The following is a 24,438-nucleotide window of genomic DNA, read 5'->3' as shown; positions in this document are numbered from 1 at the left end:
GACCTGCAAACTACTCATGACACCCCCTTTCCCTAGTAGCCATTAGCCTTTATCTCTATGCATTTACTTGTTAACTTGCTTTTCCTGTAAAATCTTGATTAATTATGCATGACCATTATCTTTTGTTAATCACTTTGTTTACTTCTGTGTATAAATATTGATGCTCACCCCTAATAAAGGGGCCACACTTAATCTAAAGCTTTTTAGAGCTAAGGATAGTGTGAGCCCGTTGATCAACGCATTGGTGTCTGGTCTCTGACAGAATTGTGTGCCCCATACCAACTCCGCACGAACTCGGGTGCTGGAGAGGTGAGTGAGGACTTGCTTTATTACCTAACACTACTATATATGGAGCTGTAAGCACAAGCCTTTAAAAGTGAACTCCTACCAGAAGGGTGTGTGGAAGAAATGGAGCTGCTCTGTAATACTGTATGTTGAGCTGGTTATTGGGATATGTACTGTATGAATATATTGCTTAATTTAAAAGAGAGGCTCTAAGGAAAAGCAAGCAGGAAGGACACAACGGCTCATGATACAAAAAAATCCTTAAATATTTACCAAGGGATGACAAGAGGCAGTGACTGAACTATTAGCTATGGAATTTCTACCACCTGGCTCCAGCCAACTTACAGAACCAGCATTGACATTCAAGGCCAGAGCCTAGGAACTGAGGACGGACTATGGCTATTTAAAAAGGAGACTACCTCTCAAGAGGGAGGCAAGAGAAAGGGAGGCTGCTTTCCTGTTCAACTCCTGAACAGCTAATTGAGACAGACAACTGATGGAGTGTCTGAAGAAGCTAGGCCAATTTAAGTCACCATCATCCATTCGCCTATAGGTAAGACAAACATGGGTGTAGACTGTTTAAAAAAACCTTTTTTTCTCTCATGATTTGTTCCTACTGCTAATATAAACAATACTTTGGTTTTAAGACGGCAGTGTGGTCACTATACACACACACACCACTCGAGTGGTCACAAACTTCCAACGGGAAGAAACACAGGAGCTAAACCCAGCACCACTGATAAACAGGATACTGTAGCCAGGGACTTGACTAGGAGTGAGAGAACTGCAAAATTTTACCCCATGAGAGGTAAAGGTATGAGACCGGACACCTAAGGGAGATGTACTTCTGGCCCGTCTGTGAGTGCAACTAGCCCTGCAATTGCCATAGGGGCAGTATAATGAGCAGAGTTTCCAGCTCCACAGCTTCCTTAGCCACAAGCCACTTGCAGTTGGGGGTGCCATTCTGACCACAGTCTAACTCAGAGACAAATTTAAGGATGAGTGCATACAACTGAGAGGAGGTCTTCTCCCCCACATACTTAATCTATTTTAATGCCTTTCCCACACATCTTGTCCCCTTATAACCTTACTCTCTCTCGAGGGCTCTACCTAGAGTCCTACATCACTTCTTCCCTCTCCTCAACATGGAGGAAAAAAGGGAACAATTTAGGCTGAGCACAACTGGGAAGAATAGACAAAAAGGGGTGAGAGAGGTACACCTCTTCAAAGGGGTACAAGACATCAGGTCTTTGCAAGAACACACATGTAGAGGAGGAAACATGCTTATTTTAAAAACTGGAGCATTCACACATAACTTAATTAAAGTTAAGATTACTATAGTTTTTCCACCTAGCAAACAAGGAAACAAATGTTTAAATCACATGCATCCGACGAAGTGGGTATTCACCCACGAAAGCTCATGCTCCAATACATCTGTTAGTCTATAAGGTGCCACAGAATTCCTTGCTGCTTTTACAGATCCAGACTAACACGGTCACCCCTCTGATGTTTAAGTTTAAGTCATTCATTCCATCTACACTTTATTCGTTATTTAATCAACTCAATTCCTCTCCTACCTTTCCTCAGTTTCTTCACTCTCATCCTAATTAACTAAAAGGGGTAACCTTACCTCCAGCTATAATTACATACACACACTTGTATACTTTCTACATAGAAATTAATACCAAATGTAGAACAAGCACGAACATACAGCCATTAATATAACTTTTTCAAACATTATCAAAAAACCCATGGCGCAACCATCATTCACAGTTGAACACTAACCCTTACTTGCACATGCCCCTACAAAAACAGGTACAAGTTGATCTACAAAAGCCACACCTACCCTAATTAGACCAATAAACATGGACAGAATTCAAAGGCATCTCCAGGTTGCTCAGGAGGAGGGTGGATACATAGTAGGCTGTGGATGGTGGAAGGGAGATATCTGTTGCTGGAAAGGAATGAGTGAGTTGAGTGAATAATTTAACTGCTTACATCTTTGGGCACGTCTACACTGGCAAAGTTACAGTACCAGCAGTTGCAGCACCGCTCAGAGAGTGCAGAAGGAAAACTGCTGTTGTGTGTTCACACTGACAGCTGCCTGCGCAATAGCGTGTTCACACTTGCGGCACTTGCAGTACTATTAGGAGCAGTGCACTCTGGGCAGCTATCCCACAGAGCACCTCTTTTGCTGCTAAGACATGTGGGAAGGCAGAAGGGGTAGGGGGTCATCCTGGGTCCAGCCCCAATGCCCTGTGATGCATTGCTTCACATCCCAGCAATCCCTGTGCTTCTGTCCGCATTTGGAGCCATCTTTCAACGGTCTGTGTACTGCATGCCCTGCCTCTTTCAGGCTGCAGGAATGGATCCTGAAATGCTGACCAGTATGCTGCTTGCTCTGACCAACACATCATGGGTGGCAGTGGAGTTATTCCTTAAACTACAAAGGCAAGAGGAGTGCGACATTGATCTCGCCACACAAAGTAGCTACGACATGAGATTGCTTGTGGCATTCACGGAGGTACTGATCATGGCAGAACACCACTTTTGGGCTCAGGAAACAAGCACTGAGTGGTGGGATCACATCGTGATGCATGTCTGAGATGATAAGCAGTGGCTGCAGAACTCTCACAGGAGGAAAGCCACATTCATGGGACCATGTCATGAGCTTGCCCCAGCCCTGCAGCGCAAGGGCACGAAAATGAGAGCTGCCCTGTCGCTGGAGAAGTGCGTGGCAATTATACTGTGGAAGCTGGCTACTCCACACTGCTGCCGATTGGTCGATAACCAGTTCGGAGTGGGAAAGTTGACCACTGGAGTCGTGTTGATGGAAGTGTGCAGGGCCATTAATTGCATCCTATTCCGAAAGGCCGTGACTCTGGGCAATGTGCATGACATTGTGGATGGCTTTGCACAAATGGGGTTCCCTAACTGCGGAAGGGCAATAGATGGCACACACATTCCAATTTTGGCACCAGACCACCTAGCCACGGAGTACATTAATCACAAGGGATATATCTCAATGGTCCACAGCGCCTAGAGAATCACCGTGGGCGTTTCACAGACATTAACGCAGACTGGTCCAGAAAGGTGCATGACTCACGCATCTTTCAGAACACTGGCCTGTTCAAGAAGCTGCAAGCAGGGACTTTCTTCCCGGACCAGAAGATCACAGTAGGGGAAGTCAAAATGCCTATTGTGATCCTGGGAGACCCCATCTATCCCTTAATGCCGTGGCTTATGAAGCCATACACGGAGTAACTTGACAGCAGCAAGGAGCAGTTCAACAACAGGTTGAGCAAGTGCATAATGACTTTTGAGTGTGCATTTGGCCATTTAAAAGCCTGCCGGCGATGCCTGTATGGGAAGCTGGACATGGCACATGACAATATTGTACGCTCTATAATATTTGTGAAGGGAAGGGTGAAAGCTTCACTCAGGGCTTGACCACAGAGGCTCAGCACCTGGAGGCTGAGTTTGAACAGCCAGAGACCATGGCTATTAGAGGGGGACAGTGCAGGCCATAAGGATCAGGGATGCCTTGAGGTAGCAATCTGAAGCTGAAAGCCACTAATATTTGCTGCTATGCTTGGGATTGCAGGGCTTGTAATGCTAGGGGGTGACTGATGCACAAGATGCAATAAGGGGGTTTAACATAATTGTATATTGCTTTGCAGTGCTCTTTTTTACTTTCACTTAACAGAATAAAGATTGCTTTCAAACCAACACAATTCTTTTATTAAAGAACAACAACCGGATGAGAGAGTCAAATGACAAAAAAACATCAGCAGAGAGGAGGATGGAGGAAGGGAAGTCTCCAGAGGAGCAGGGGTTCCAGGACGGCTACAGATTTGTTTATGTCCAGGGATCATACCCAAACTTCTCCTTTGGAGTACAATGCAGCGGGTGCTGTACTTCAGCAGGGCCAAACTGCAGAGGGATGGGTGTTGAGTACAGTGGGTAATGGGAGTCCGCACTGCTGGACTGTGAGGAAGGAGGAGTGGAATGCTGCAGGTAGAGAATGGAGCCAGAAGGTTGATAACAGTGTGTTGGAGGGGATGGGGAGGGAGGGGCACGCATGGGAAAGAGTTTTGTGAGAGCAGCTGCAGGGGAGAGTGGGCGCAGAGCTGCTTGGTTTGAAGAGCTAGTATCGCCTGGAGCACATCCACTTGGGGCTCCATAACCTTTAAGAGCCACTCCATGACTTCTTTCTGGTGTGCTGCATTCTCCTTTCAGTCTCTCTTCTCGCAGTCCCGCCACTCCTTCAATTCCTGTTTCTCGGAGGCAGAGTGCATCATAACCTCACAGAGAAAGTCCTCCTTAGTTCTTCCTGGCAGCTTTCCAATTCTGCACAGCTGTTCTGCTGCCAATAAGGGAGGCTGGCCCGCCTCCCAAGGTCATCTCTGTGAAGTTTAAATGCAGCATTTTACAGAAGTAGTACTGTTTGCAACACTGAAAACAGTGATTCAGTGCTTTAAAACACAGCCGGTACTCACACACCTGTCACTAACTAGCTGATGTCACACAGGCAAACTAGCCACAAGACCCCCAAAATGGTTAGTAGCCATAGGGGCAGGGTAAATCACTCTTCCCGGACTCTGCTGTACACTGGGCACATGGCTCTTGGGGACAGCCAGCACTGTGGGGGATCCTGACAATCATTCCTGTCCCTACACTTTCCACAGGACATGATCATTATGGAAGATATCTCACTGCTGAGGGTGAGCAGGGAATCAAGGGTCAGTCTTCTCCAAGCCTGCGGCTTCCACCCTGGCCCCTAAGCGGTTCGCCTGTGTGCAGCACACAGTGGCATAGGAAAGTTCCCATTAATGGGGCAAGAAACAAAGCAGCTCTGCCGAAGAACCTGCGGCAGCGGATTGCCCACAAGAGAGTTTCCTGGAGATCTCGGAGGGAGATTCTCATGAAATGAGGGAGTCTATCAACAGCCTGTTCTGCTGCTCAGAATAGGCATGTGGTGACAGACAAGCCTACTTGCTGCAACCCTCCTGTCCCCAACAAATCGCTTCAGCAATTCCCAAAATCAGATCCACTTATCAGGAGCCTCCTCTCCTGTTTGTGCTTTGCCAAGTTCCAACTGCTGTAACTGGCCAGGCTCCTCCAGGGTAGAAAAGAGCTCCTGACTGCATGCATCTCTGGCCTCCGAGCCATCCTCTGCCTCTGGGTCCCCCTCCCACTCTTCGTCTAAGATTTCCTCCTCCTGGATCAGTCCACTCTCAACTGGCACGCGAGCCAACGAAGTATCCACAGGGGCTTTCGCAGCGAAGGTGGGGAAGCCACCGAATAGGGCGTCCAGCTCTTTGTAGAACCAGCAGCTTGTGGGTGCAGCACTGGAGTGACGGTTTACCTCCCATGCCTTGTGGTAGGTGTTCCGCAGCTCCTGCACTTTGACCCTGCATGGCAATGTGTCCCGGTCATGGCCCCTTTCGGTCATGCATCGTGAAATCTGTCCATAGTATCATAAATCCTGTGGCTGGAGTGCAGCTGGGACTGCCTGCCTCCCCTCCCCAAATGCCGATGAGGTCCAGCAGCTTGACATTGCTCCAAGCGGGGGATCACCTGGTGCATGGAGCAGGCATGGCCACCTGGAAAGATGCGCTGAGACCACTGCATGCATCACCGAGCAAACAGGAAGGGGACTTTCAAATTTGCAAAGGAATGTATGGGGTGGGGATGACTGTTGGTCACCTGAGGGCAGGGCAGTAGAGTTCAAACCGATGACCAGAAAGGTGAGAATAGGCATTGTGGGACACCTCCGGGAGGCCAATCACAGTGCTATAATAGCCATGGTGTCTACACTGGCACCGCAGCGCTGTAGTCCCGGCGCAGAAAGCTGTACGCCTTTCGTCAGGGGTGGTTTTTCCTAGAGTGCTGCATCTGCACAGTTTCTGGGCTCTAAGTAGCTTGGCAGGTGTACAGCATGGGAGTTACATCACAGAAAGCTGCTTTACTGAACAGAAACTTGCCAGTGTAGACAGGGCCTAAGTCTGAGAATCTCCTCAGAGCATCACAGCTAAATACAAGGTGGAACAGATTGTTTTTGGCATAAGTAGTTAACACATATTTCAAGGGACCATTCAAGGTGAAGTGGCCCATTAACACCCCTACAGTCACAGGAGAGAAAAGGACAGAATGGGGGGGGGGGGGAATGGCAGCTGGGGGTGAGCGGGTTTGTGGCTTACAGATTGTTGTAATAAGCCATAAATCCACTTTCTCTATTTAGAACAACAGATGCAAAACCTGCAGACAGACACTCTGCTATGATGATCGGTGCCCACCACAACACACATTTCAAGATGCATGGTTCTACACATGCCTATCGCAACATATGGTGTACCTCATCCAGTGCACTAAATGCTCTAACAACAACTAAAGCAGGGGTGGCCAACCTGTGGCTCCAGAGCCACACACGGCTCTTCAGAAGTTAATATGCAGCTCCTTGTATAGGCACTGACTCCAGGGCTGGAGCTACAGGCACCAACTTTTCCATGTACTGGGAGATGCTCACTGCTCAATCCCTGGCTCTGCCATAGGTCCTGCCCCTTCCCACTCTCCCCTGAGCCGGCCATGCCCTCGCTCTACCCCACCCCCGCCCCCCTAGCCTCCTGCATGACATGAAACAGCTGACCGGGAGGTGAGGGGAGAAAGGGGGAGGCGCTGATATACAGGGCTGCTGGTAGGTGGGAGGCACTGGGAGCAGGGGGAGCGGAGATGGGAGCTGCTGATGTATTACTGTGGCTCTTTGGCAATGCACATTGGTAAATTCTGGCTCCTACTCAGGCTCAGGTTGGCCACCCCTGAACTAAGTGCACATCTTCGCTGGCTACGTTAGAAGCACTGCTGCAGCTCCCAGCATGGCTCTCAGCATTGGTGCACTGTCTACACTGGCACCTTACAGCGCTGGAACTTGCAGCACTCAGGAGGGTGTTTTTTCACACCCGAGTGAGAAAGTTGCAGCGCTGTAAAGTGCCAGTGTAGAAAAGCCCTAAGTGGATGAAATCAGACAATCACTACACTCAAATAAGCTTACAGGAAAATGATAAAAGATAACAACACTGCATCACCTGTGGGTGAACACTTTCCACAAAATTACCACTCTGTATGACCTCTCACTCCCCATTCTCAAAGAAAATCTGGACAACACCTTCAAAAGATGAGCCTGGGTGCTTAAATTCATGACTTTGCTAGACACTAAAAATCATGGTGTGACGGATCCACAGGCAGGATTGGCGCTAGGGCTTTTAGCACCCTAGGCGCACGGCAATTTTGCTGCCCCGCACCCTGGTCCCGCGGCTCCGGTGGAGCTGCCACAGTTGTGCCTGCGGAGGGTCCGCTAGTCCTCGGCTCCGGTGGAGCTGCCGCAGTGGAGCCTGCGGGAGGTCCACCAGAGCCGCGGGAGCAGCCGACCGTCCGCAGGCATGACTGAGGCAGCTCCACTGGAGCCTCGGACCAGCAGACCCTCCACAGGCACCACTGCGGCAGCTCCACTGGAGCCGCCTGCAGCCCCCTCTGGCAAAATGCCGCACACCAATAATCCTGGCGCCCTAGGCGATTGCCTAGGCTGCCTAAATGGAAGTGCTGGCCCTGTCCACAGGATCAGTGCTATAGCCCCACCTTTGGAACATTCTCTTGGAAAATTCCTTCAGTTTGCCAGACCCCTCCCCCGAAGTGTCTCACTGTTCCTCCAGGGTAACTCACTCTGCTTCACTGCCTCAGCCCACGTCCAGACTAACCCGCTGTATCAGCGGGTTAAAATCGATTGCTCGGGGATCGATATATCGTGTCTAGTCTGGACGCGATGTATCGATCCCTGAGCGCGCTTACATCGATTCCGGAACTCCATCAACCCGGAGTTCCGGAATCGACACGGAGAGCCGCAGATATCGATCCCGCGCCGTCTGGACGGGTGAGTAACTCAATCTTAGAAATTCGACTTCAGCTATGTTATTCACGTAGCTGAAGTTGCGTATCTAAGATCGATTTTCCTCTCCTAGTCTGGACGTGGCCTCAGACTGAACCTCAGAGTCTACAGCACCCCTGCTTCACACTGTGCTCTCTGTTTAGTAAGCCTTAATGGGACGGACACCTGAAAGACACTTGTATGCACCTAGGGAGCTATGCACCTCCTCATTCCTTAAGCAGTCACAGCAACTCTCAGCCATTATTGCAAAGACAGTAAGATTTATTAGTCAACTGGAACATAGCACAGAGAGTCCTTGGTTAGTGTCTAGTGCCACTTTCAGAGCTAAAACTTTAGTCGTTCAGGGGCGTGAACACCTCCAAGCGACAAAAGTTTTAGTGCTGAAAAGCGCCAACATAGACAGCACTTCTACCACCGCTCATTGGAGGTGGTTATTTTTTTATCACCGAGAGAGCTCTTCCCTGGCAATAAAGCGTCACTACACTGCCCATATCACAGCACCGTCATGGCCATGCTGTAACATGGGTAGTGAAGACATAACCTTAGAGAGAAGAAAGTTACAGCATGGTCCATTTTGGTTAACCCAGAGCCCTGACCAGTGTGGCCCTTTGGCTCCTGCTGTGTCCTCTTTGTTCAAAATCTTGCACCAGTCCCACCTAGCCCCTCCTCAGTCCTTTGTTGTCAAACACGGCTGGCTTCCTGTAGATGGGGTGGGCCACCCATGGTCGTAAATTGATAGGTATCAAATGCCCCAGTGACTGGATTGGCAGTTGTCTTCATGGGCTCTCCACTGACCTAGGGCAAGCCCCAGACAGCTAGGCATCAGTCACACCTGTGTTATAGCTTGCCCCAAGAGTAAACAGTCTATTCCCACCACCTAGTTAACAATTCAGCATATAGGGGAAACCAAGGCACACAGCATTCATAACCAGATCAGCCACACCATCACCGGTTCATTCAACTGCACGTCCACCAATGTAACATACGCCATCGTATGCCAGCGAAGCCCCTCTGCTATGTACATCAGCCAAACTGGACAGTCTCTACAGAAAAGGATAAATGGACACAAATCAGATATTAGGATCCAGACTAACACGGCTACCCCTCTGATACTTGACAGCATTCATACAAAATATTTACAGAAAATTCCCACTCCGTCATACTTGGACAGAATACAAACACTGGATTTATGGCTTATTACAGTCTAGAACCCACTAACAATCCCCCACAAGCTGCCTGTTTTCCCCCTCCCTTCTTTTTCCCCCCACGAATGGATGGATTCTAACAGGCCACTGCACCTTGAAATATGCATTAACTTATGCAAAACAATCTGTTTCAGGTTGTATTTAGCTGTAACACTCTGAGAATGAGTTTCCCAGATCTGAAGAAGAGTGAAAGCTTGTCTCTCTCACCAACCAAAGATGATCCAATAAAAGATATTACCTCACACTCCTTGTTTCTCTAACATCCTGGGACCAGCACGGCTACATCAACACTGCATACATCTTTATAGTTTACAACGGTAAGTCATATAGTCTAGCAAGCTATTTCAAAGAAAATGAAGTTTTTTTGGGGGGAAACTAATATTTGTCTAGTACCCAGAGTGTGCTACGTACCTTTGGTAAGAATTTGGTTATGGTTTTTACTTTGTATATTTTGCCTACTATAAAGAGCCCTGCAGAAGAGGCATGATACGTTTATTTAGCTAATCATTATTCACTCTCCCAATCCATTAAAGCACTGTCTCATATACACCTTCTATTTTCCAGGATTTGCACCATCCTATGCCAAGCACCTCGACTATGCTATTTCATCTTGTTCTGCAGGTTTGAGACTTTTTGTGATGCTTCTCTCTGGTTTTATAACGTCACAGATAATAAATACATCAAATACTGGGTATGGCTTTAAACATGCCACAAAGAGTATCCCCACCTTTTCCAACTTAGGATAAACAGTTGCTTACCCAAGAGGAAACTACTAGGGAAAATCAACAGGCTTTATCTCTAAAATGAAACAACCCCACTCAAAATTCAAATATTTAAGATCCTTAGCTTAAAACTATTAAAAACACACACAAACACACACACAAGCTGAACTACTATAGCTAGACTCTAAATGGAACCTGTACTCTTGCAAATCCCCTTACCATAATAATGCAAAATCTGAAACTGGGAGGTACAAAAAGCACAGTGGAAAGCCAGATAGGAACAGTGCAACCAAGGTGACAAGATTTATCGAAACAAACACTCTTTTTATTTTTAATTCCATTTACTGTCCAAGATAACAAGTTAGTAAAAGATAAATTCCATAAACTACCACAGTTAAGAATCTCATTTTTTATTTAAAAAAATACAAAGACACATGGAAGAAAAAAAAAACATATTCCACAAGAAAAATAGCAAAGATATCCTCATGCCATGGAACAGTCTATCCTCCAGTAACAATGATCAATTCTGGTTTACTAAACTTTTGAAAGTCGAGCCCCATATTCAGAAAAACAAAACCAGTTTCACTCCCACTCTGCCCTTTGAGGTTTACAGCTTCTTGTCCACATCTTAGGCCTGGTCCACACTACAGCGTTAAATCGATTTAAACAGCGTTAAATCGATTTAACGCTGTACCCGTCCACACTACAAGGCACTTTAAATCGATTTTAAGGGCTCTTAAAATTGATTTCTGTACTCCTCCCCAACGAGAGGAGTAACCCTAAAATCGATATTACTATATTGATTTAGGGTTAGTGTGGACGGAAATCGAAATTATTGGTCTCATTCTTTTACTGAGCTACCCAGAGTGCACCGCTCCGGAAATCGATGGTAGCCTAGGACCATGGACGCACACCACTGAATTAATGTGCCCTAGTGTGGACGCGTAAAATCGATTTTATAAAACCAGTTTTATAAAACTGGTTTTAATAATTTCGATTTTATGCTGTAGTGTAGACGTGGCCTTACACGCACAAAACTAGCTTTTTGTATACAACCCCTAAATCCGTCCAGAAGGGAGCGCCCTACATTTTGTGAGAAAGTGGGAAGGGAGGGGAGGAGGGAGAAATGAACCCCAACCCCTGAACTGACACTGGGTGTGCTGTCCTGACCCAGCCGCCCTGAGGGGCTTTCTTCAGCAGAGGGGCCGCCCCTTGAACTGTTTGAACAACTGACAATGTAAGTGGCTGTGGTGGGCCCCTCCCGCCCGGGGGTGGGAATGGATCCAGGCTCCCCCCAGGAGGGGGGTGGGGAATGGCCAGAGGGGATGGATCCAGGCCCCCACCCCGCGGAGGGGCGTGGGGAATGGCCAGAGGGGATGGATCCAGGCTCCCCCCAGGAGGGGGGTGGGGAATGGCCAGAGGGGATGGATCCAGGCCCCCACCCCGCGGAGGGGCGTGGGGAATGGCCAGAGGGGATGGATCCAGGCTCCCCCCAGGAGGGGGGTGGGGAATGGCCAGAGGGGATGGATCCAGGCCCCCACCCCGCGGAGGGGCGTGGGGAATGGCCAGAGGGGATGGATCCAGGCTCCCCCCAGGAGGGGGGTGGGGAATGGCCAGAGGGGATGGATCCAGGCTCCCCCCAGGAGGGGGGTGGGGAATGGCCAGAGGGGATGGATCCAGGCCCCCACCCCGCGGAGGGGCGTGGGGAATGGCCAGAGGGGATGGATCCAGGCTCCCCCCAGGAGGGGGGTGGGGAATGGCCAGAGGGGGTCCCCCCCGAGCCGCGGGGGTGACCCCGGCTCACCTGGTGCGCTGGTAGCGGCAGTTCCCGTACAGGAAGTATCGGCAGATGTGGAGCTGGCCGCACTGGCCCCCGCAGCCGGCTCCCGGCGCGCCGTGCTCCTGGCACAGCCGCACCGCGCTAGTGGCCACCACCACCCGCTGCTCCTGGGGCGGGCCGCCGGGCGAGCAGGGCCCCGGCCGGGTCACCAGCGTGAACCGCTCCGGCTCCGTCAGCAACAGGCTGTCCAGGCTGGGACCCAGGGCCGGCAGCCGCCGCGACAGCTCGCCCTGCTCCAGGGAGCCGCCCGCGGAGCACAGCGCCTGCAGCGCCTGGCTGGGCAGCGCGGGGCGGGCCATCCCGGGCAGCTCCGAGCCCCTCACCCCGCGGCCCCCTGGTGCAGCTCCGCCGGGAAACCCCCCCGAACGCCTGGCGCGGCTCCGCCGGGAACCCCCGCTGAACCCCCCGCCCCCCTTTGGTGCAGCTCCGCCGGGAGGCCTTGGCACGGCTCCGCCCCGGCGCTTCCTGCAGCCTCTTTGTCTATTTATTGTTGTGAGTCTCCCGCACAGAAACGAAACTGAAAGCGGCTCTTCGCGCAGCTCCCCGCCCCCCCGGGAGCCCGAGCCGGCCTAAGGGCGTCCCCGTGTAGCGCCCGTATTAGCTGTATTAGTTGCCACCGGGGAGGCGGAGTCGCCCCTTCAGGAAGTTCCGCTGCAGAGCCTGCAAGTGGCCAGTGCACGGAGCTGTCCTCCCTCCCCTGCCCTCCCGGGCCGCTTCCTTGCGGGGACAGCGGGGGACACAGCGCTGTGAACAGCACCCTAAGGCGCTGGCCTCAGGCTCCCCCAGCGGCCAGGGCTAAGTCTGTTGCTGCCACTGACTTTGCCCTCTACACTGGTATCAAACAGCTCTCCTGATGCTGCTTCTCCAGCCGCCGCCCAGCCCTTGTGTCCTGGCTCCCTTCCCCCGCCCCGGGCGGGGCGTGCCCATAAGCCCAGCAGAGATGCTAACACGAACGGTTTGGTGAACACAGCCCTCAAGCTTCAGCTCATCTTCAGGAAGTTTACAGCAGCTCACAAAGATTAGTCACCTTTAAATATAACAAGTTGTGTCATTAGAATGTACCCAGATGTCTTTGGGCACAAATAGTTTGTCAGGTATTTTCTGGTGGTGAGATTGAAACCCAGGTCACCTAAATTATATGATTGTTCCACCCACAGGATGGGCTTCTGTTTGTCACATCAAGTTTTTTACATCAGAGCCCCTCTCTGTCCCTCAGTTTCCCCCATCTGTAAAGGGGGACACTGCTCTCCTTTGTAAAGCTCCTTGTGATGTACTGATGAAAAGTGCTATACAAGAGCTAAGTTTTATTTCTTGTTAGTCAATGCCATTGCATTGCACTGCAATGTAAGCATAGCACAACACTGTGACACACATGGTTTGTAAACTCTTTGGGGGCAGGGATCACCTCTTTATTATGTGTGTGCACAGTGCCTAGTATCATGCGTCCCGGGCCTTTGATGGGGGTTCTAGGCCAGGAATTCTCAAACTGGGGATCAGGACCCCTCAGGGGGTCACAAGGTTATTACATGGGGGGTTGCAAGCTTTCAGCCTTCATCCCAAACCCTGCTTTGCCTCCAGCATTTATAAAGGGGGGGGGGTGTCACACTAAGAAGCTTGCTATGTGAAAGGGATCACCAGCACTACTGCAATACAAATAATATAATTACAGTAAAGCAAAAAAATATAAATCTTAGTTTATGCAAAGTTAGGATTTCCCAGCGACCGCTCATGTCCTTCCAGAATGTAGAGTTCTGCAAAATTTCAGAAAACCAGGGAACGCAGAGTGAGAGGGTCAAGGTGGATATGATTTAAATCACTAGTCAGGAAGACTCGATTTAATCATAGATTTCTACATAAAAGTGCATTCTTGTTGGCTGTTATAACCTTAATAGATATTCTTCACAACTCAGAGATAGATGTAGGTTTCATTTTTAGATGGTACACACTATACATTTTTAAAGTGATTTATTTTGAAAACTTTTCAGATTAGTTTTACAGCTATATCAGAAATGTAATGATCGTTTGGTTATTTCATTTACCAAAGGTAATTGAAGCAGATATTTATGAAGTTATTGGGAGGTGAACTATTTCCAATTCAACAGGTTAATCATTAATATTTGGAGGATTCTCTTGCCATGCTGTATTAGGAGGAGAACATCACCAGACAGGCATTTAAATTGTTTTATTTAACTAAAACAACAATAAGAACAAGAGTACTTGTGGCACCTTAGAGACTAACAAATTTATTTCTTCGGATGCATATGCATCCAAAGAAGTGAGCTGTAGCTCATGAAAGCTTATGCTGAAATAAATTTGTTAGTCTTTAAGGTGCCACAAGTACTCTTGTTCTTTTTGCGGATACAGACTAACGTGGCTGCTACTCTAAAACAGCGCTATATATTCTGGATTTTTTTCTTCAACAGCAAACATAATATTTTAACAATGCAAGGATATAAATTTTTGAATTTAGTTAAACATTCAAGTTTTTTTTAAATCAGGTTTCTTTTTGTTAAAATTGTTTTTAACTAAAATAGTTAAATGAAATATTTAAAAACAAATAAAATTGACTGTCAGGCAGGTCAACATGAGAAACTTAAAATACTGGCTTCTGCAGCTAACTTCACCTTCATTTTCATATTTGTTCATAATCTTGAAAAGAAAAACAAGCTTTCCTGCTTTTTCAGGTCCCAAACAATTTCTCAGTTTGGAATGAATTAGTTCAAAGGAAGAAAATATTCTGTCTACACTGGCAGAAGAAGCTACTGCAGTTAAAAGTGAGATCATTTCAACAGTCTCTGAATCTAAGTGCTTAAGTGACTTCCACCAGTTCACTAGTGTGACTTTCCTTAAAGCATCATCAGCAAACGTATATTTCTTGAATGGTTCATCCTGAGCTCTGAAGTTTATTATAGTTGACATTATGGAGGGATGATTGCTGGATGCCCATGTCATAGACAAGTCCTCTTCTTCAGCAGTTAAGGTTTGACCCTGGTACTGAGTATTGAGAATATTTGCAAGAAAATGAGCTAAGATAGTGCTTTTCCCATTCATTTTTAAAATGTTTGTCATTTAACTCTGTCATTGCATATTTCTCTTTTTAAGGTCTCACTCAGTTCCTTTCAAATGTCAGCAGCATCAACAATAAAACAGCTATTTCCCTGCATCTTGTTTAAAGCTTCAGGGTACTCAGCATGTATTCAACATTTCTCTTAAGCCCAATGCTGAGAACTTTGGCTGTGACAGTGCCATCTATTTTTTCACAATTTTGTTCACAAATTGTCATCAGATTAGGCCAGTTCATGCTATAATGTTCACAGCAGTCTACTACTGAGTTCCATCGCACGTCTTGTGGGAGAGTTAGCTTGGTTCCTCCCACTTTTTTCAGAGCAGTTGCGGCAAAGTGGTTGTTACGGAAGTATTTTGCCATTTCAACAATATTAGCCTTTATTTCTGGAACACTGAAGTCTTTAGCTAGGAGGTGCATGAAATGAGCACTGCAACAGTATGTTATTAGCTTGGGACTCTCTTCTAAATAATTTCTTCTCATCTTGGATACATTTGCAGCATTGTCTGTGACCAAGCTGTGTACTAGACATTTGCATTTTTTTTTTCAGTTTGTAATAGCTTTTACTGCTACTTCTTGTAAATATTCTTCTGTGCATGCATTTCCTGATGTATCAATTGTTTCTGTAAGGAAGACATTCCCTTCTTTTGTTGTCACACAAGCACATACAACAGGATCATTGTGGACATTGCTCCACCCATCAAGACTCGTTAACAATTTTGCCATTTAGACCTTTTGCACACTGCTCAATTTCTCTTTCACACACTTTATCCAGCAATTTGCCTGTGACATCTAGTTTGTTGAGTGGACTGTATCCTGGTCTTAATGACTGAACCACTTTAATGAAGTGTGGGTTCTTAATCACACGGAAAGGAGAGTTTGTTGCATAAAGAAACCGGGCAATTTTTTCATCAATTACCTCTTTTTGTAATCTGCTGGTTCTTATCACAAGCTTATCTATGGTTGTTTCTGGATGATGGAGATTTTTTTTTTCTTTTAGCCACAGATGATATATTATGGCTATGTGACATACATGATGTGACTGAAACACTATCATTGGCAGATAACTCTGAAAGTATAGAAAACGATGGTGATCTTGAAGGTGAATAGTCTTCAGAATCCTGTATGTTGAGGATGGATTCTCCTAAACAAAATAAGTCAACGCAGTTATTTAATTATTATTACCATTTAGTATTACTCATAGCATTCACTGACACTCAATACTACTTAAAGGTGAAATTGTAACAGGAAGATCTGCCTATTTCAGCTATTTATTTTTTATCACAACTGCATCTAAAATGATAGTACCATCGAGTAACACCTATATTTTTTGCTCAAACGTGAGAATTCAAGAATAGTCCAGAAGGAAGACAGGCAGTCCTTAAGAGAGAAATATGAAATAAAAAAGTTTATCAACCTGAAGTGCTGCATGTTCAGACATGTTCCCTTCATCATCTTCAGTGCAGCTTCCTCCTGAGAAGGAACACTTCTCATGATGTTGTTTCATTCAGGCCTTGCATTTCTTTGTTGCACTGTTTGCATTTTGCACGCATGCCTGTTTTACCCACAGGTAGAGGAACTTCATTAAAATATTTCCAAACTGGGTCTCTTTTATGGCCTACTGCCATTATAGGTTTTCCCTTCTAGTCAGAGAATGGTACGATAGACCTCAAATCAATGAAGGCTACACTCAGCCCTCGTCCAGACTAACCCGCGGCATCGGCGGGTAAAATCGATTGCTCGGGGATCGATATATCGCGTCTAGTCTGGACGCGGTGTATCGATCCCCGAGCGCGCTTACATCGATTCCGGAACTCCATCAATCCGAACGGAGTTCCGGAATCGACGCGGAGAGCCGCGGACATCGATGGCGCCCCGTCCAGACTGGTGAGTATCTCGATTTTAGAAATTCGACTTCAGCTACGTTATTCCCGTAGCTGAAGTTGCGTATCTAAAATCGATTTTAATTCCTAGTCTGGACGTGGCCTCAGAAAGACCTCAAGACTTCGGGAATATGCTGCTCAAACAGTTTCACTTTTGTTTCTACTGCCTGTCCCTCCCTTCTCACATTTATCTCCAGACTTCTTATCTTTGTCTGGATCTATTCCGCCCCCAACAATCATTCATTGAACTTTTTGAAACTTTGCACTTTTAGAGAGATGTAAGGAATTGACTCTGTGTATACAAATTTGCAAAGGGATAATAGGGTTGAAGTCTGTTATTTCTCACCTCTATATAGTATTTATTTAAAAACATTTCTGCTGTTAACAAGCATGTTATCTCTGGAGATACAAATCCACAGTTTGAGAACTGCAAAACTAAGCATCTATGATGGTATCTTCTAGACTGAGCACCTATTGGGTAGATAGAAAGATCAACCTAAATAATCTATACAGAAGCCCCTGGAGCCCCATGAAATTGGGTCCCTAATGCATGAACTATTGGAACTCATTTATAAAACTTTTCTTAAAAATTACATGAATATATTGTCTCATACTGTAGAATTAGAATTTGTAGTCCCTATTCCATGATATCTTTGCGCTATAGTATCTAAATTAAAACTATTTTTAGATAGTTTTTTTTCCTCAAAAAGCATTTTATCAAAAAAACTGATTTAAATAAAAAAATGTGATTTTTTTTTATTTTTTTAAAAAACATCATTGATTTTTATCCACCCTGGTTAGGGTACATGCCCATGTAATCTTAACCTGGGCCCCTGGAGCTGACAATACCCCCTGGAAATTATGCATATGCTGCTGCACTCAGGCCATGTCTACATCTAAAACTTTGCAGCGCTGGTTGTTATAGCTGTATTAGGACAGCTGTATAGGGCCAGCGCTGCAGAGTGTCCACACTTACTGCTAGCAGCGCTGCAAGTGCTGTTAGATGTGGCCACACTGCAGCGCTGTTGGGAGTGATGCATTGTGGGCGGCTATCCCACAGGGCACCTCGTCCCACAGCGGCGCTGGGGCTTGTGGGAAGGGGAAGGAAGTGTGATTGTCCTTCTGCTTCCTGTTCCTGTTCCAACGGCCAGCGTTGCTTTGGTACACATGCGGAGCACTGTGGCAGCATTGTGACTCTAAAGCGGTTTTTCTGCATTATCTTTCAAGAATGGATCCTCAGGTACTGAATACCTTACTAATGACTATTGCCAGCACATCTTGCCTTACTGTGGATCTAATCCTTAGGCTGCTAAATGTGCGTGTGACTGACATTGAGGAATCGGACGATGGTACTGAATCGCATCAATATGCAGACAGTACAATGCTAGTGGCAATAACAGACGTGCTCTGCTCCGTGGACCGGCGCGTTTGGGCTCGGGAAACCAGCACTGAGTGGTGGGATCACATCGTCCTGCAATCATGGGATGACGAGCAGTGGCTGCAGAACTTTCGTATGAGGAAAGCCACTTTCATGGGACTTTGTGATGATCTCGCCCCCAACCTGCAGCGCATGAACACGAGATTTAGAGATGCCCTTTCTGTAGAGAAGCGGGTGGCTATTGCAATCTGGAAGCTGGCAACTCCAGACTGTTTCCGATCTGTGGCGAACCAGTTCGGAGTGGGAAAGTCCACCGTTGGAATGGTGCTGATGCAAGTTTGCAGGGCCATTAATCGAACACTGACAAGAAGAACCGTGACTCTTGGTAACGTGCAGGACATTTTAGATGGCTTTGCAGAAATGGGCTTCCCTAACTGTGGAGGGGCAGTAGATGGGACGCATATTCCTATTATCTCTCCACCCCACCTGGCATCGGAGTATATTAATCGCAAGGGGTACTTCTCTGTGGTTCTGCAAGCGCTTGTGGATCACCGTGGGCATTTCACTGACATTTACTCTGGATGGCCTGGAAAGGTGCACGATGCACGCATATTTAGGAACAGTGCCCTGTTCAGGAGGCTTAGGGCCGGGACCTTTTTCCCAGATCACAGTATAACAGTAGGGGACGTGGAAATGCCCATCGTGATTCTGGGAGACCCCGCTTACCCATTAATGCCATGGCTCATGAAACCATATACTGGGAAGCTTGACAGGAGCAAGGAACGTTTCAACTACAGGTTGAGCCGCTGTAGAATGACTGTGGAGCGTGCTTTTGGCCGTTTGAAAGCTCGCTGGCGCAGTCTGTTCGGGAAGCTAGATTTGATGGAAAGCAGCATTACCGCAGTTATATCCGCGTGCTGCACCCTCCATAATATTTGTGAAGGGAAGGGTGAAAGGTTCAGTGAGGAATGGACCTCCGAGGTTATACGTTTGGAGAATGAGTTTGCTCAGCCAGAGAGCAGGGCTAATAGGGAGGCCCAGGAAAGGGCTTCAAGGATTAGGGATGCTATAAGGGAGCAATTTGATGCTGAGAGCCAGCAGTAATGTTTGGTGCATGTGTTGTGCTTTGCTTTACCTTGCTGTGTATAATTAACCATTTCTATCACCAATAAAACATATGGAAAGAAATACAAACCAAAACCTTTTATTTGTCATACAGTAAAAAGCAGGTAAGGGGGTATGGGTGGTTCACAGTACATTCAGAGGTTTTACTATTTCCTATTTTACTCAATTGTAACCGTCTGATGCAACTCACCATTACTTTGCTGCAGAATGATGGGGGTGGAGTGCACTGGGTAAGAATTAAACATATCTTGGTTACTAGGTGATGTTATAGGTGTTGGGGGCAGCTGATGATAATAAGGAACTGGGTGCTGCATAAAGCTATTTTGAGGATACACAGGGGGACAAGGAACATTGCTTTTGGAAGCCTGTGGGTTATCACGGTATATATTTGCCTGCATGGCTACAAGAGACTCAAAAGACTTGGTTTGGCGAGACAGGAGTCTCATCATCTGCCTGGCTATTCTTTTGGCAGACAATTCCTGTCTCCTGCTTTCAGTCAGCCTCCATTCCTGTACACTTTTTCTCCACTCCTCAGTCTTCCTACTTTCCCTGTTGTAGTGGTTCAGAACGGTCTTGATCAGCTCCTCTTTTGATTTCCTAGGATTGCGCCTCAAATTCTGCAATCTACGTGAGGCCGGTGACACAGCCGCATTACTCGAGTTGTCTAGAAAAAATAGAGATAGAGACATGTAATACACAGGGGCATCATTGTTTATTATCAACTTTTGAAGGACATTGGAAACTGTAAGTAGCATCCCTCTCACATACCTCACATAACACTGTAGAGTTCAAGAAAGCTAAGACATGTCTAGCAATGGGGTGAGTACTTTTGCTTAAAATTCTCCCATGTTAGTGGGATGCCTTGGTTCCTGCTTGGAAGGGGGGATCGGTGAGGAAGAAGCACCCCGCAGGACACGGTTCCCGCTTGGAAGGGGGGGTGGGGGACGGACAGAGCACACCGCAGGGCAGGTTTCCCGCTTGGAAGGGGGGGTGGGGGACGGACAGAGCACACCGCAGGGCAGGTTTCCCGCTTGGAAGGGGGGGTGGGGGACGGACAGAGCACACTGCAGGGCAGGTTTCCCGCTTGGAAGGGGGGATCGGTGAGGAAGAAGCACCCCGCAGGACACGGTTCCCGCTTGGAAGGGGGGGTGGGGGACGGACAGAGCACACCGCAGGGCAGGTTTCCCGCTTGGAAGGGGGGGTGGGGGACGGACAGAGCACACCGCAGGGCAGGTTTCCCGCTTGGAAGGGGGGATCGGTGAGGAAGAAGCACCCCGCAGGACACGGTTCCCGCTTGGAAGGGGGGGTGGGGGACGGACAGAGCACACCGCAGGGCAGGTTTCCCGCTTGGAAGGGGGGATCGGTGAGGAAGAAGCACCCCGCAGGACACGGTTTCCCGCTTGGAAGGGGGGGTGGGGGACGGACAGAGCACACCGCAGGGCAGGTTTCCCGCTTGGAAGGGGGGGTGGGGGACGGACAGAGCACACCGCAGGGCAGGTTTTCCCGCTTGGAAGGGGGGATCGGTGAGGAAGAAGCACCCCGCAGGACACGGTTCCCGCTTGGAAGGGGGGGTGGGGGACGGACAGAGCACACCGCAGGGCAGGTTTCCCGCTTGGAAGGGGGGGTGGGGGACGGACAGAGCACACCGCAGGGCAGGTTTCACGCTTGGAAGGGGGGGTGGGGGACGGACAGAGCATTGCAATCTACTTACCACGAGCACGATCCTCAGCTTCCTCATCAACGTCCGCTTCCAGCTGCTGTGACTGGCTAGTCTCCTCAGGGCTGGAGAAGAGCTCCTGGCTGCCTGTGTCCTGAGACTCTGGGGTGTCCCCCTCAACGCCAGTAGCATCACTGTATTCATCCTCTACACCATTGATTAATTGCACTCCACGCCTGACTGAGCAAACAGGAAGGTGATTTTTTAAATTTCCCGGGGGATTTAAAGGAGGGGTCAGGTGAGCACAGGGCAGAGGAGTTTTCTTGATTACCAGAGAGGTATCCTCAGGTATGCTGGGATACCTGCTTATTCCACGGAGGTCAAGAAAAGCGCTGGTAAGTGTCTACATTGCATTACCAGCGCTGGATCACCAGCGCTGGATCCTCTACACCCGAGACAAAACGGGAGTACGGCCAGCGCTGCAAACAGGGAGTTGCAGCGCTGGTGATGCCCTGCAGATGTGTACACCTTCAAAGTTGCAGCGCTGTAACTCACTCACCAGCGCTGCAACTTTCTGATGTAGACAAGCCCTCAGTGTCTGAGTTGTAGCTGTACTGAATGTTCGAATGGTGGAGGCAGTAGGTGGTAGAGGTGTGTTTGTGAGCTGAGGAAATAGGGATTAGTTTAAGGAGCTGTGATTGTGATATGAGGAGATCAGGATTTGCGCCCACTCCATGCGTGAGAGTAAAGGAAAGGGGAGCACATGTATCTTGAGGAGCTAGTCCACATCATTTTATTGCCAAATTGTGTAGATTGTCTCAGAAGCTAGGCACTGAGTGGAGGAGGAGGTGTTGCCATGGGAATTGGCAGTAGTAAGGTGGGATATGAAAACAGACTGTGGGTTTACTGATGGATAAGACAATGTATAGGTTTAGATGGTATCCTGTGATTTAGCGTGAAGTGGTTGTTAAATTTCACAAGTGTAGTATTCTGTCAGGTGAGTAAGCTCAGCTCCAGTTTACTCTACAGCTCTATGTCGATATATCTACATCACTCAGGAGTCAGTGTGGAAAAACCACACCCTGGTGTGACAGTTATACCAGCCTAACACCACCCTCCTTCTAGACAGAGCGATGTCAATGGGAGAGCTTCTCCTGCCGACATAACAATGACACACCTCAGGGAGGAGAATTAACTATGCTGGCGTGAGAAGCTCTCCTGTTGGCATAGTAGTGTCTCCATGTACAACAGTGCAGCTGCACTGCTGTAGTGCTGTCCATGAAGACAAGCCCTCAGTGTTAGCGTAGGGCAGGTGCAGTGAAAAGGCAGAGTGTGACTATGTTTGGGGGTTTCTTTCAAAGAGGGCAGAGCTAAGATTACCTTAATTCTGTACGTTCTGGTGTTTTCTGAAGTCTGAGGTTTGCTGAACTCTCCATTGTGGAGGGACAAGAGCAGTTGCTAGGGAACCTTAATTCTGTGTTAACTTTTTCTTTTTTGCAGGGAGAGGGGTGCCATTTAATTTTCTAGTAATTTTTAACAGAAAGAAGGCTTAGCAAGAATTAGTGGTCATTTGTGCAGCTGTGAATCAAATGAATGAGTGATCCTGACCCTATAGCTTTCTCCCTTCCTCCACTCAACCTCACCAACCAGTACTGTCCATTCCAGCCAGTCGGCCATCCCTTACCATGCTATTTTGTCCAGGTTTCCCTCCACCCCACGCCTCCAGATCCTGGCTCATCTAAGGAGACACATGGAGGGGGATCAGACTTCCCTCAAGGGGCAAGGGGCCCCAGATCCTGGCACATACACATAGTAAGCCCAGGAGCAGGGCTCAGGCACCCCAGGGACCCCACATTCCAGCTCAAAAGTGGGGAGGTAAGGAGAGGGGCTCAGACCCCCTGGTTCTTGGCACACTCAGAAGGGGATAATGTGGAACTGACAGGTACTCCTGCTTCTACTCTCCCTCAGCACCTCTGCTGCCACTCACCCCCATGTGTCCCTCACCTGAGCCCCACAACCCCTCTTACCTCCTCTACCACCCATCCCTATTTATTCCCCTTCCCCTCAACACAGCCCCAAATCTCTCTTATCCCTATTCCCCCATCCTCCACACCCAAAAATGCCTCTCCCCTCCCAGCAAACATTCACATATTTTTTATTTTTTTAACAAAAATACTTTGATTACATTCACCCACATTTTTTTTAACAAAGCAAAGCCCAGACAAAGACAGATTTTAAAGCAACATGTGTTATAAACAGATAGCTAAGGGTTAATGTCTCTTTCACTTGAAAAAAAAGTAACCTGAAGCACCTGACCAGAGGACCAATCAGGAAACAGGATTTTTTTCAATGTAAAGTAAACCAGAAAAACCACTTTATTTGCATGAGTATAGTGCTGGTATATGACTCCTAATGGGAGTGCTATTGTCCGACAAAAGACCTGTTTGTCACAGCTTAATGGTTTCTTGCTTAATATGCAAGCCACAACTGCCAGAGAGAGCAGAGAAAAAAAAATTCTCTCTGGTTCCCTTTTAAAACCACACTGTTTCTCTCTGCTAAAAAGCCCCTAGCAGAGAAAAGAAAAATATAATATTCCTACTGGCTTCTGGATTCTATCTCACCACTGCCACTCATGTCAGTAACCTAGTCCCAGATTTGGACCTTAGCGTCCAAAATATGGGGTTAGCATGAAAACCTCCAAGCTTAGTTACCAGCTTGGACCTGGTACTGCTGCCACCACCCAAAAAATTAGAGTGTTTTGGGCACTCTGGTCCCCCCAAAAACCTTCCCTGGGGACCCCAAGACCCAAATCCCTTGAGTCTCACAACAAAGGGAAATAAACCTTTTTCCTTCCCCCCCCCCCTCCAGGTGTTCCTGGAGAGATACACAGAAGCAACCTCCGTGAATCTAAACAGAGGGATCCACCCTCCCCGTTCCCAGCCTGGAGAACAGAATTACCAAGAGTCAATCTCTCTTCCCCCCTCACCCAGAGGGAATGCAAAGTCAGGCTAGTACATCTAACACACACAGGTTTTCCTCTGACTTCTTCCTCCCACCAATTCCCTGGTGAGTACAGACTCAATTTCCCTGAAGTTCCTCACTAAAGAAAAACTCCAACAGGTCTTAAAAGAAAGCTTTATATAAAAAAGAAAAAAATACATACAAATGGTCTCTCTGTATTAAGGTAACAAATACAGGGTCAATTGCTTAAAAGAAATATTGAATAAACAGCCTTATTCAAAAAGAATACAATTTAAAGCACTCCAGCAACTATAGACATGTAAATACAAAACAAAAAACAAACTTTGTACTCACAACTTGAAAACAGAAGATTAGA

The 24,438-nt window shown here is 47.6% G+C and overlaps 1 protein-coding gene across 1 annotated transcript in view; it reads right to left on the bottom strand.

Moving 5' to 3' along the window:
• The window catches only part of LOC127042792 (protein mono-ADP-ribosyltransferase PARP12-like), a 46,156-nt gene extending 33,848 nt beyond the window's left edge, over window positions 1–12,308 (bottom strand). Inside the window, exon 1 of the mRNA XM_050936159.1 lies at window positions 11,959–12,308. Within this exon, the coding sequence (XP_050792116.1) occupies window positions 11,959–12,293 (335 nt within the window). The 5' untranslated portion in view covers window positions 12,294–12,308. The remainder of the gene's footprint in view (window positions 1–11,958) is intronic.
• Between the last annotated feature and the right edge of the window lie 12,130 nt (window positions 12,309–24,438).

The sequence above is a fragment of the Gopherus flavomarginatus genome, chromosome 1 (assembly GCF_025201925.1).
Source record: "Gopherus flavomarginatus isolate rGopFla2 chromosome 1, rGopFla2.mat.asm, whole genome shotgun sequence".
NCBI lineage: Eukaryota > Metazoa > Chordata > Testudines > Testudinidae > Gopherus > Gopherus flavomarginatus.
This window is presented reverse-complemented; position numbering and strand designations above follow the sequence as displayed.